Here is a 13,087-nt window from a genome sequence, read left to right on the forward strand (position 1 = left end):
TGTGTGTGTGTGTGTGTGTGTGTGGGGGACTGGACCAAATTCTGGGAACAAATAAAAATTTCTGAGTTGAAATGTTGGAATAAAACATGAATCCCAGACATTTTGAGATTCATTTCTGACTTTTCAGAGATTTTCAGAAATTAGCTAATTATTTTTCTAAAACATTTCTGAGATTAATCTCAAAATTGTTGATATTTCTGGCTGAAATGTATTACTTTATTCTACCTTTCGCCCTGACACGCCGCCGTATTTTAATATTTTACATCTCAATTGGTCGGATCTTAAAATGACCTTTCAATACCCTGGTTCCGTTTCTGGTGGCCATTTTTTCATTTTCTTATCGTCGCGGGCTCTTAATTTGTAGGGGTACTTCCGCCGCGCCGGAGTTCCGCGCTCGCTCGCGCCGCGCCTCTCCTCCGCAGTGGATCCGTGTCTCCGGCTCTCGGTGCGGCAGCAGCTCACCGGACCGCGGCTCGGCGCTCTGCTCTCGGCTGCCGGAGCTCCGTCGCGGCGGCCCGAACTGGGCCGCTGAGCCACCCGGACTCTGATACTCACCCTGACGCTGGTCCGGTTCGGTGGTCTGACTGGGAGCAGCTAACCGCCACCTGCAGCGGCAGAGCGGACCCATCAGCACCGAACCGCACTAACGGAACCTCTAATTTTACAAGGAAACGGAAAAATCATGGGTTCTGGATAGTCCGGGTCACAGGTCTGAGTGATCCGGGCTGAATCAGAACCGAGGTGATATTTCGGCTGCACGTAAAGTTCTAAGGGATGGGTCCATCAGGACTCGGAACCGAGACAAGGTGACCGAACTGGCGGGGTTAACACTGGAACCGGGCCGTTTCTGCTGCTGCACCTCCAGAACCGCATGTCCCGAACCTCAGGAGGGCTCGGCTGCAGGTAGAGCCATCCGGAACCATGGGAACCCAGGGCCCGGGCCGGAAGAGGATTCCGAACCGGGACAAGCTGGCTGCGGAGGAGGATGCGCTGAGCCAGATAGCGCGAGAGGTAAACATCATCATCATCATCTTCATCATCAATACACATGATGGGTAACCAGGCAGGCTGATTATCAGAATGATCAATGATAAAATAGGTAATCAATAACAACCAGGCTGATTGATAAGCTCAGATGTCGAACTGGTTTATTGGGAATTAAAATCAGAATGATTGTGATTTATGAGGAAATGATTCAGATTTATGAGGAAATGATTGTGATTTATGAGGAAATGATTCTGATTGATGAGGAAATGATTGTGATTTATGAGGAAATGATTGTGATTTATGAGGAAATGATTGTGATTTATGAGGAGCATCAGGTGATCTTGGACCCATTAAATCCTCACATGTCTATGGGGGACCATCAGAACCAGAACCACCTACAGTCTCATCCTCCCTACAGTCAGTGGTACCGGGACGACCAACCAGATCCAGTTAATCGGTCCAAGCAGTTGGACCAACCAGTTGGGTCCAGCTGGTTGGTCTGAAACCAGTAGGTGACCAGTTGGTCCATTCACTCAGGTTCCACCATCAGCTGATTATTGGTATAACTGGGCATCAATCAATGAGGCTGATTGGTGATGACTGTGATGCTGGTCTCCTGCTGGTACCGTCTGGTCCTGTCCGTCCTCAGACTGGTTCTGGTCTCTGACCCAGATCCGGTCAGAACCAGCCGTAAACTGGGGGTCTCCTCCTCCCACTGACCTCCTGGGAGCGGCCACAGCAGACTGGTCTGTTACTGGGACTGTCTGACCTGCTCGCTGTAATCCAGTAATAATCCACAGCTCAGACAGCATCATCATCATCATCATCATCGTCTTCATCTTCATCACTGACTGAAAACCTTAAATCAACAAATTTCACTTCAACTAGAGACAAAAACCATTAGAAATAAAATTAACCAGGAATTAAAATAAAAAACATATTTATAAATAAAACGTTTCCGTTTAAAGTTAATTTATTCATGTAAATAAAGTTTAAGTGTAAAAACATTTAAACATGGAGGCGCTCTGTCTCCCCCTGCTGGCCGCCGCGGTAATCACACCCAGCCTCTGTGAAAAAAGTTTCTTTCCTGTTTTTATGTTTGATCGATTATTGATGATTGGAGACATCTGTTGATGGATCAGTGTGTTCCGCAGGCCGAGGCCCGGCTGGCGGCGAAGCGGGCCGCCAGAGCCGAGGCCCGAGAGATCCGGATGAAGGAGCTGGAGAGGCAGCAGAAGGAGGTGAGCGCTCTTATTCTGAAATCACTCCGGTGGGGTTATTGATCTGACAGCTGATTGGATCACAGATCAGTCTGTCACGACGGGTCAGAGCAGCTGATGGGGTCATGTGATAGCAGGTCAAAGGTCAGGCTGAGAGGATCAGGATCAGCTGCTGCGGTGAGTCTAATTAAAACTTTACAGTTTATGATGAAACCAAACAGATTCTGAAGGTTCTGAAGGTTCTGAAGGTTCTAAAGGTTCTGAAGGCTCTGGGTCCAGTCACTCTGGTTACCATGGAGACAAAGGAGCTTACCTCCAGATTAACAAGAACTTTGTACAGGAACAGAACCCGGATCAGAACCTGGGAAACAGACAGGAAACCTGGAAAATGCTGAAAATGAATCAGAAGAAAAACTGCAGGAAATAATCCAGAATAATAATCTGAGAGAAAATCTGATTTTAGAGTAAAAACAAAGAAATGTTACAGCAAAACCTGGAAGAAAACAAAAATGGAAAAATGAGGTCAAAATCCAGAGAAAGAAAAAATATCAAATCTTAATAAAAACATAAAAATGATTTAAAAAAGAGAAAGAAACAAGAAAAATAGATAGAGAGGAACAAAAAATAAGATTTTAAAAATTGATCTACGTACTTTTGATCAAAGAAAACCAGTGACTTTGATATGAATGTTATTTATTGATTAGATTGAGTGATTATTAATTATTCAATTACATCAGTATTAATTTATGCATCTAGTTTTGAATGAAATGTTTTTTCAGACCATGAAGACAGAAAATATCAGAAAAATCCAAGAAATTGGAGAAAAAGATCAGCAAAACTGATTAAAAAATGAATCCAGAACTTTTAAAGGTCCGGTCCAGTAGAACCAGCCTGACCTCCTTCTCTTGTTTCCTCCTCTTCCTCTTCCTCCTCCTCTTCCTCTCCATGTGGTGCAGCTGTTTCACTCCAAGGTAGGTCCAGTTCTCCCAGTTCTCCCAGTTCCTGTTCCTGCCTCTAACCCTCTGTATGGTCTGGTCTCCTCAGAAGTATTATGGTCTGGATAACAAGTGGGGTCACATCGAGCAGTGGATGGTAGGACCGGTTCTGTCCAGCAGAACCTCCTTCACAGCTCCAGTGTGGCGTGTCGGGTCCGGTTCTCCTGGTTCTGGTGGAACCGGGCCTCCACTGAGAGCTGCTGCAACCAGAAGGGGCTGCATGTTGTCTGTTCTGCACGTGCTCAGTAGGGTTCTGATCCGGGTTCTGATCCGGGTTCTGATCCGGGTTCTGATCCCGGTTCTGATCCTGGTTCTGATCCGGGTTCTGATCCGGGTTCTGATCCTGGTTCTGATCCGGGTTCTGATCCGGGTTCTGATCCTGGTTCTGAGCCGGGTTCTGATCCGGGTTCTGCATGATCCGCTCTGCTCCAGATGATCATTGAATTATTTTATTCATGTCTGCTGCTTTCATTCATTCCAATTTTAAAAATGTTTTTATTGTTTAATAATCTTTATAACAGAAACTTTGATTTTAGTTAATTTTAAATGTTAAAATAAATCTTTTAAAATAATGTTTATCAGTAAAGCAAAAGATATTTAACAAAAAACAGTTTCTGTTTTAAAATATGATTTTTCATTTTTTTTTCTTTTATAGTTTTATTATTATTTCATCTCCATGCTGTGAATTCACTCCCTGCTCGCTGTCTGTCAGGCTGTTTGCCCTGTTTTCTGTCTGTCAGGCTGTTTGCCCTGTTTTCTGTCTGTCAGGCTGTTTGCCCTGTTTTCTGTCTGTCAGGCTGTTTGCCCTGTTTCTGTCTGTCAGGCTGTTTGCCCTGTTCGCTGTCTGTCAGGCTGTTTGCCCTGCTCGCTGTCTGTCAGGTGAACCTCCTGCAGACTCCTTCTTCTCCTCCTTTAACACGTTTCTTCTTCATGGCCTTTCAGGAGGACAGCGAGCGTTACTCTCGTCTCTCTCGGAGACACACCTCGGTCTGTATCTCTTCTTCTTCTTCTTCTCTTTCTTCTTCTTCTGTGTTTGCGCTCAGCTGCAGTGATCCTGTAATTGTTTGTCTGTAGATCTCTGATGATGAGGAGAGAATGTCTGTGGGCAGCCGGGGCAGCTACCGGTGAGTGGACCAGAAACCAGATGGAGGTCCAGGTTCATTGGACCAGAATCCAGCCCAGCTCCTCTGGATGAACAGACCTGAGAGAAGGAACTGGTCTAGATTAGTCAGAACCGGTCTGAACTAGTTTTTCCTTGCCCTGTTTTATTAGTGGCAAGAACTGAACCAGTTTAAAGCTATCTGAACTGGTCTGAACTGGTCTGAGCTGGTCTGAACTGGTCTGAGCTGGTCTGAACTGGTCTGAGCTGGTCTGAGCTGGTCTGAACTGGTCTGAACTGGTCTGAACTGGTCTGAGCTGGTCTGAACTGGTCTGAGCTGGTCTGAACTGGTCTGAGCTGGTCTGAGCTGGCTCTAACATCACCCTGTAGCTCTGATAATCTTCATCTTTCCTCTTCACTAACACATTCTTTATTTCTTTCCTTTTTCTTGTGTCCTTTCCTTGTCTCCTGTCCTTCCTCCCTCCTAGCCCTCGGACTATGGCGGCCTCCTGGCCTCCAGCTCTCGGGCCTCCTCCAGGGCCAGCTCGGCCCGGGCCAGCCCCGTGGTGAGAGAGTTAACGCCCTCTAGCTCCCTCTGCTGGCTCTCTGGGGAGCCGCAGGCGATGAAGTCGATTAATTGATTGGATTGGACGGTTACTGATCAGGTTCTGTGTGTGCAGGTGGAGGAGAGGACGGACCGGGAGTTCATTGACAAGGTGAGGTCACTGACCCTGCACTGGTCAGACAGGATAGAGTTGGTCCTCACCGTCTCTCTCTCTCTCTCTCTTGCTGTCCCTCAGGGCTCCAGGACGGCGTCCACGCTGTCCGCCGCCACACTGGCCTCTCTGGGCGGAGCCTCGTCACGCCGAGGAAGCTGTGACACATCGTTCTCTGTGGAAACGGAGGCCTCGATCAGAGAGATGAAGGTGTCAGCTGTCAGCCTGACCACAGATCCGGACACTCCCAACCGGTCCGGTCCGGACAGAACCAACAGGACTGACCATGTGACCCGTGCCTGTGCAGGACTCGCTGGCGGAGGCGGAGGAGAAGTACCGCAGGGCCATGGTGTCCAACGCTCAGCTGCACAACGACAAGACGGCGCTGATGTTCCAGGTGGAGAACCTGATGGAGGAGCTGAGTGACGTGGAGGAGCTGCTGTGGGAGGCCCGGCGCCACTGGGACGACGCCACCAAGGTGAGGAACATGATGATGATGACGACGGTGATAATGAAGGCGTTGTTAGATATTGGTCTGATGTCTCTCCAGGAGCTGGAGCGTGAGCGCCAGGCCCACAGCGTCCTGAAGGTCCAGTTCAAGCAAACAGAGGAAACCCTGAGGCAAAGCAACGAGCTGCTGACGGTGAGACACAAGCACTGGAGTGGCCTAGTCAAACCTTCACCAGGAGAACTCTACATTGTTTCTGAATGAAATCAGTTCTGTAGAGAAGAAAGGGTCAAAGGTCATCCACAGTGACTAGCTGCCAGGCCATCGTCTTGTTCCATCTAAACTAACGCTTCCTGTTTCCTGCTCCTGACCTTCCTCTTCCTCCTGCTCTTCCTGCTGCTCTTCCTCCTGCTCCTCCTCCTGCTCTCTGCTGCCCTCTGGTGGACAGGAAGTCTCTGATTTGCGTCAGAAGAGCAGCAGCTACCGGCAGGAGATCTCTGACTTGCAGGAAGCTCTGCAGTGGAAGGACAAGAAGATCGCGGTAGGACGCTGCTCTTGTTCTCAGAGGCAGAGGAACCAGAACCAGAACCAGTCCTCTGGTCCTGCTCTGAACATTTAACCCCAGGACTTAAGATGCATCCAGAGTGATGCCTGTCTCTGCTACCATCTGTGCAGAGCCACCATGATTGGCTGAGTTAAATCAGTCTTTTCCTGACAGCAACAGAACAGAACCAAGGAAGGTGGTTTGGTTATTCTCTGCCTCTGAGAAACGTCTCCAAGCTGTTTTCCTCTTTGTTTCCTGTTTCCTCACCTTGTTTCCTCTCTAACCTTCTTCACTACCTCCTTCCTGTGTCAGGCGTTAGAGCGCCACAGAGAAATCTCCGACATCGTTCGGATCGAACGCGACCGGCTCACAGATGAGGTGGTTCAACTGCGAGACTCACTGAAGGTATCAGAAAAACCCAACTACAACTTTGACCCTGCAGAGACGCAGACACCTGGTGATGAAGATCTTCTGGTTTCTTTCTGTTCGGTCTGTCTGCCGAAACTTCCTCTTCCACAGGAACTACAGCCTGGGGGTTACAGCGGGTTCTCAGACAGGCCTTACTGTGGAACCTTCCTGCCTAGCAAATCCGTTGTCAGAGTAAACTATAGAAATTGTTTTGACGAAGAACTTCTTCGTCTCTGTTGTTCCTCCCGTCAGGAACAGATCCTTACAGTTTGATTGTAAGGATCTGTTCCTTACAATCAAAGGAACAGATCCTTACCATAACTCCATGTAAGCCTTCTTCTCCCCCACCCAAACCCTTGTTTTTTTTTTTGTTTTTTTGCCCGCTAGGTGCATCCAGAAGATGCACCTAGCGGGCATCTTCTGGATGGTGAAAATCCTTAAAAAGTTAAACAAACCCATAACAGAGCTCTAAAATTGCTCAATAAAAACCTAACATTAAAGTTCTGGAGTGGCCCAGCAAGAGTCCACATCTGAATCTGTGTAGGAATTAGTTCAGTGTTGAAAACAAGTTCACTGTAACACTGATGTAGAGATTCCTTGAACTCAAAGGTTCCACCACATATTCAGACAGGAACCCTTTAGAGGAGAGAGACCCCCATTTACTCTGCCTTACTGCAGTCCATGAACATACAATCTTACAAGAGTTGGACTCAGTTCGGATGTCTACCGAACGCCTGAGGTCTTTCATTCAGGTGTTCCAGAGCAGGGTTGCATGCAAAAATTGTCGAACAGTGAAGTTTGAGGACTGGAACTGCCTTTGAGACGTCACATTGGTTCTGAACCTGACGAGAGTCTAGGCAGAAGTTTTGCAGATGTTTCTCTATTAAGCCAGGAAGGAGAGAGAAACTGTCTTCAAAGTTACCAAGCTACGACTCTCTGCTCAATAGACCCATGGCGTGGCCGTCTCTCCTGACACCGCCACCAACGGCGACGCAGACCAGACCGAGGAGGAATCTCCCTCCCTATTGGCCGAGGACTCGCCTCACAGCGGGAGAGAGAGCATGCTCGGTAGGAAGGAGTATTTATTTTACTAAGACTTTCTGACATCTAACCAAACCTTTGATTTCCTCTAATCATCACTTCTAAACAGGAGACTAGAGCGCATGCACCAGTCAATCATCGACTGATGATTGACTGGTGCATATCTGGTTTTCAATCAGCTCTTTAACTCGTGGACCTGATCCTGAAGAACAACCCAGCTCCTGTAATTCCTCTGTGATCCTCCTTCTGCTATCGTCTCGGTTAATCTCCTACTTTCTATTTTCCTGAATGTCGACTCTGTTTGGTCTTCCAACGTGTCTTCATGGTCTTTCAGGGAAGGCTTCACAGCAGCAGCAGCAGCAGATGGCAGCAAAACCCCTCAAAATGACCCCAAAGACAACAATAGGTCACTTCCACAGAACATGACCTCTGTGAGCGACCAACCCAGGCCATCCAGAGAAAAACGAAACCCAACTGAGAAACATCCAAGCAGAAACAGACAAACACGGAGCAAGGCAAGTAAAAAAGATCCGACCAAAAAGCTTCCTGTTAGAGCGGATGTAAACAAGGCAAACAAGAAAAAGCCTAGCAAAGAAGATCCAGCTCAGAAAGTCTTCAGATCCAGACTTGTTCCACCGCGATCGGCTCAAGACATTATCCTGGATAACCGAGCCATGGTGTTGGGCCTTTCAGCTGCTGAGAAACTGAACTCTCCATCTGAGGAGGCGATGACGCAGGATGGCTCTTTGGCTCCTCAAAGTGAATCTTCTTCCTCTGAAACAACCTTTGAACAAAAGCATATGAGTACTTCAGATCTGGAATCCCAAAGTCAAGATGAAGACAGGAATGTGGAAGATGAAGTTTCAGGTTTCAGTGAAGAAGGTCCCAGCCTTAAAGCTGCAGCCGAGTCCAACAAGTCAAAGGTTGTGGCTGCAGGTGGTGAAGACGGTTCCGACAGGAGGACAGAGGCCATTCTGGAAACCACAGTACATTTCACATCTCCTGCTGAGAACCAGAGCACTGGAGAACCACTCCAAAGACCTGCTCAGGTGCACAAAGCTTTCCCTGAAACCCCAAAGAGGGCGTCCCCCTTTCCTCCAGAGGAAATGTGGACCGGTCTGGTGATGACTGTTCAAGATTTGCTCCAAGGACTAGAGGATAAACCAGGGTTTGTAGTAGAAATCTCAAGAATCTTCTCAGAAATCCTGATGTGTCTCCACCACTGGATGTCAGATTTGGAGAACACACTAAGGAACAGAGTAGAACGTGAGTCCTGTCTGAATGATGGAGGTGGACATGAGTCAGTGTGGCCATTGAGGGGAACCAGACTCTCCTCATGGCTTCTGACAAGCCTGACCAGAGAAACAGCAGGAGGTCCTGGATGTGAAGAACATCTGGCTGGATGTTCTTCATCACCAAGAGTCGGTTCAGCCAGAGAAAGGAAGGAGAACCCACCTGGTTCCTCAAGAGGAGTTTGTTCAACTTGTCATGATCGTTCTACCACTAATGACGAAGAAGAGATGAGGTCTGGAGCAAGAGACGTACAGCTGAACGCTGAGTCTGAAGCCAGTCCACCTGATTCTCCTCTAAATAGTTTGTCTGGAGATTTTGTTTTTGTTGACTCGCATTTTTCTGAATCTCACAAGAACTCAACAGACTCCAGGTCTGACAGTCCAACTCATGTTCTGGCTTCAGCCAAAGACTCAAAGGAGCTTAGAGGGAACTTCAGTTCATCAGCACATTCCAGTGTTGGACAAAGTTCCTTAGTCAGGAGGTTCATGGAGGTGACCGCTGAAGAGATCAGGGCCTTGGCTGTTCCTGAGCTGGCTCTGGTGGGCCTCCAGGAGGGGCGGCGGCTGGACCTGACCAGTGTTGGTTCTACTGAGGAGCTATCGGTTGGAGACATGGACAGCTGTGAGGAGGCTGATGAAGAAGAGGATGTCCAACTGGTTCCATCACAGCAACAGAACCGATCCACCATGGAGGATGAGCTCCAGGTTATCGCTCCACCGCTGGGCACCTTGGAACCAGAAATAGAAGACGAAGAACCCGGATTGGACAGCAGGAAAAATGACAACACAGATTGCAAGATTTCATGAGCCCAGGAACGCCCTCTGCTGCTGGTCTTCATGAACATCAAACACATTCATGTTCATCTGATTTTGTCAGAAGAAACCATGTTGACTGGTAGTTCTGGATAGAGCCAGAAGAAAGCAGAGACTCACATCAAGAGTTAGAACCTGGAAATCTAAATGTGTGAGGTGACTGATGAAGGTGTGAGGTGACTGATGAAGGTGAGAGGTGACTGATGAAGGTGAGAGGTGACTGATGAAGGTGTGAGGTGACCGATGAAGGTGTGAGGTGACTGATGAAGGTGTGAGGTGACTGATGAAGTGTGAGGTGACCGATGAAGGTGTGAGGTGACTGATGAAGGTGTGAGGTGACTGATGAAGGTGTGAGGTGACTGATGAAGGTGTGAGGTGACCGATGAAGGTGTGAGGTGACTGATGAAGGTGTGAGGTGACCGATGAAGGTGTGAGGTGACTGATGAGAAGGTTTGAATGTGTTGGGATGACTGGTCTTCTGAGTATATCAGTAAGTTTCTTCTGAGAAGATGTGTTTCTGAAAAACGAGGGTAGAAAAGTTTTCATATCCAGTAATAAATGTTTATCTGAATCCTGGAGTTGTGTTTTTTGGTGGTTTTGTTCCACTTATCAGTAGGTGATGTTCTCTACACCTGAAGGGTAAGCTGACTTTCTTCTCTGTGTTCCCAGATCACATTGGAAATCATGAGAAGTTGAGATAAAATGATTGAAAGTAAATTTTTGATAATCAATCGTAATTAATGTAATTAATTTTCATGAAATCAAATTGGAGATAATGATCATTTCACCAGCTGAATATCTCCACCACGAGGGTCCAAAGCTCCGTCCAGTGAGTCTTAAGCTAACAGTGGAGTTCCTCAGAGCTGTGCTGTTGGACCTCCAGATGGAGCTCTGACTGCAGTCGACCATCTCACCTCATGGAGCTTTGACCTTCAGGCTGACCTTCGGGAAAGTAATTGATTGTTGCTCTCTGTTTGGTTTCAGAGCTGCGGATGAAGAAACTGTTTGATGACAGAGAAGGCTTACGGGATCAGGTTCGATCTGGAAACCTTTTGGTTTTAAGACTTAACAGGCTGAAACATCTTCTAGAAAATGATGTTAATCTCTGAATGTTCAGGTCAGACTTCTCCAGTCTCAGCTGGACCAGAGGAACGGGGTGGATGGAGTTCAGAACCCCGGGCCGAACCCCCAGGAGAACGGCATAGACCCTCATCTGCTGGACCTGCAGAGTGAGTTCCTGACGAGGTGTTGATCTCTCCTCTGTTGATCTGCTGCAGGATCAATCCTGATGCCTCTGCTTGGTTTCCACCAGGAGACGCCAACAGGCAGATCAGTGAACTCAAGTTCAAGCTGGTGAAATCTGAGCAGGAAGTCACGACTCTGGAGCAAAATGTCAGCCTTCATGTTTCCATGGGTTCATTTCCTCTCGGTCCTCCAGCCCTCAGTCTCAACTGGACGGTTTTGTCTTCAGGTGCTGCGGCTTGAGGGTCAGGTGTGCCGCTACAAGTCGGCGTCTGAGAACGCGGAGAAGATTGAAGATGAGCTGAAGGTGGAGAAGAGAAGACTGCAGAGAGAGGTGAGAGCGCCACCTTTGGTTGGTTTTCTGTGCGGACCGGTTCTGGTTAAAATCGTACGGCTCCTTCCAGCTCCGTTCGGCTCTGGACCGCATCGAGGAGCTGGAGGTCAGCAACAGCCACCTGTCCAAGCGTCTGGAGAAGATGAAGGCCAACAGGAACGCCCTGCTGGCCCAGCAGTGAAGGTTCGTCCTGGGCCGGGTCTTCAGACAGCTGGGCCAGGTCCAGAACATTTCAGAGACACTTGTGAACAGAAGACAATCAGAACCAGGTGGTGGAGGAGCTGAAGCTGAGACAGGTTGCTCAGGGTCGTCCAAAATGTTTCCTCTAACCGGTTCGATCTAACTGGTTCAGCCCGGTTTTAACTGGTTCGATCCAGTTCTAACAGGTTCAAACCAATTCTAACTGGTTCAATCCGGTTCCAACCGGTTCAACCCGGCTCGATCCGGTTCAACCCGGTTCTAAGTGGTTCGATCCGGTTCAACCTGGTCTGGACCTTTAGAGTTAGTTTATACATTGTTCTCTGTTTTTCTCTTCTGTTTTTGTTTTCTTTCTGAAATATTGTTTAGTGTTTTTCTGACTATATTTAAATCATTTTAGTTAGTTCTTTATCACTAACCGGATCAAACTGGATCAAACTGGTCTGGACTCTGCAGATTTAGTTAATATTTTGGTTTCTGTGTTTTTCTCCTCTTTTCTTGCTGAATCGTTATTCTGTCATTTCTGTGACCTTTGGTCTGATTTTAGTTGTTTCCTCTCGGACTGGACATCCAGCCGTTTTAACCAGTTATTAGTTTAGTTGCTCTTCATCTTTTTGTCTCGTTTTATTTTTGAAACACTCTGTTGGCTCGTTCTTGATTATTGCTGAAAGTGGATGAACTGCAGGCTAAAAGTGGAACTTTGAGACAAACGTCTCTGAAACTCAACTGGTCCAGACAGAACCAGCAGTGAATGTAGCCCCGCCCACTTTGCTGTTCAGGAAGTGCAAGGGGGCGTGGCCACTGGACTCACCTGAATGATTGGACTTTACCTGACAGCCAGGATGTAACAACAGCAGCTTTAGATGAATGAAGGGTTCTGATCCTGGAGCTGAACAGAACCAAGCCAACACAGCCAATCACAGCGCAGAACTCTATCGAATAAACCCATCGTCATGACGAAGGCTCAGACATTTTAGATTCACTGCTATTTATTGTGAAAAGGTTTCAGTTGGAGAGGTGAAGCTGTGACCTGATTCCATGTTGAGTTTCATGTTCTGCTTTTTGTTATAAATATGATCAACATCCTCTCTGCTGCTGCTCTTTGCTGTCAGATGAACAACCAGGATTTAAATCTGTCATTTTATTCTGTCTGTTGAAAAGTGCAAAACATGGATTATTAAAATAGCAGAATGATTACATAATAAGATGGTTCAAGTTAAACCTTAAAAGAAACCATAAAATGTGTTGTTTCCTGCTGTCCTCTGTCCTCAGCTGTTCTGTTTCCTCTGACTGGACTCACCTGCTTTCCGTCTCGTCTCTCCTCCGTCTTTAAGCTCTTTGGTTGTGAGTGTTTAGGTTTCTGACAGCAAAGTGAATCAGATGAAGCCTGACTTCACTGCTGCAGCACCATGTAAAAACATAAACAGATTGAATTTGATCAGCTTCATGAAACAGACTTAGAACAGTTTCAGTGCAGAAGCAGAGAAACATCTGACAGAATAACAGCTGTTATGTAATTAAAGGCTTTTATTGAAGTCCAATGTGGAAAACTCAACAGTGGTGGACAAAACAGGAGACCGTCAGCTCTAGAAACAGGAAGTTTGCTCCTCAACATGAGGAGCAACTGAATAAACATCCTGTTTATTCTTCCTCTTCCTCTTCCTGTGGTCCTTCATCCTCCTTCAGGCTGAAGCACAGCATCTGGAGCAGCTCTAACAAATCAGCAGAGAAGCATCCACAGTTTCAGTAT

General features: G+C 47.2%; 1 protein-coding gene across 7 annotated transcripts; it reads left to right on the plus strand.

Moving 5' to 3' along the window:
• Positions 1-862: 862 nt before the first annotated feature.
• LOC129354799 (leucine-rich repeat flightless-interacting protein 2-like) lies at positions 863-12,597 on the plus strand. 7 transcript variants are annotated; one of them, XM_055024333.1, is made up of 19 exons: positions 863-1,011; positions 2,142-2,228; positions 3,164-3,178; positions 3,252-3,299; positions 4,145-4,189; positions 4,277-4,326; positions 4,789-4,867; positions 4,982-5,017; positions 5,102-5,227; positions 5,325-5,495; positions 5,568-5,660; positions 5,914-6,006; positions 6,322-6,414; positions 7,365-7,485; positions 10,548-10,597; positions 10,681-10,792; positions 10,876-10,955; positions 11,035-11,139; positions 11,210-12,597. In XM_055024333.1, exons 1-19 carry the CDS (start codon positions 922-924, stop codon positions 11,318-11,320), a joined length of 1,605 nt encoding a protein of 534 aa, XP_054880308.1. In that variant the 5' UTR covers positions 863-921; the 3' UTR covers positions 11,321-12,597. The 7 variants fall into 7 exon arrangements, with proteins under 7 accessions (XP_054880308.1, XP_054880309.1, XP_054880314.1 ...); XM_055024334.1 differs by lacking the exon at positions 3,252-3,299; XM_055024339.1 differs by lacking the exons at positions 5,914-6,006; positions 6,322-6,414.
• The last annotated feature ends 490 nt before the right edge of the window (positions 12,598-13,087 follow it).

Source organism: Poeciliopsis prolifica, unplaced genomic scaffold, assembly GCF_027474105.1.
Source record: "Poeciliopsis prolifica strain line A6 unplaced genomic scaffold, Auburn_PproV2 SCAFFOLD119, whole genome shotgun sequence".
NCBI lineage: Eukaryota > Metazoa > Chordata > Actinopteri > Cyprinodontiformes > Poeciliidae > Poeciliopsis > Poeciliopsis prolifica.

Bases quoted from the DNA above. Each gene is read 5' to 3' on its own strand.
- LOC129354799 (XM_055024333.1), top strand. From the start codon at position 922: ATGGGAACCCAGGGCCCGGGCCGGAAGAGGATTCCGAACCGGGACAAG. The intron at 7,486-10,547 runs GTAGGAAGGAGT...GTTTGGTTTCAG, and splicing joins CGGGAGAGAGAGCATGCTCG to AGCTGCGGATGAAGAAACTG. The intron at 11,140-11,209 runs GTGAGAGCGCCA...GGCTCCTTCCAG, and splicing joins AGAGAAGACTGCAGAGAGAG to CTCCGTTCGGCTCTGGACCG.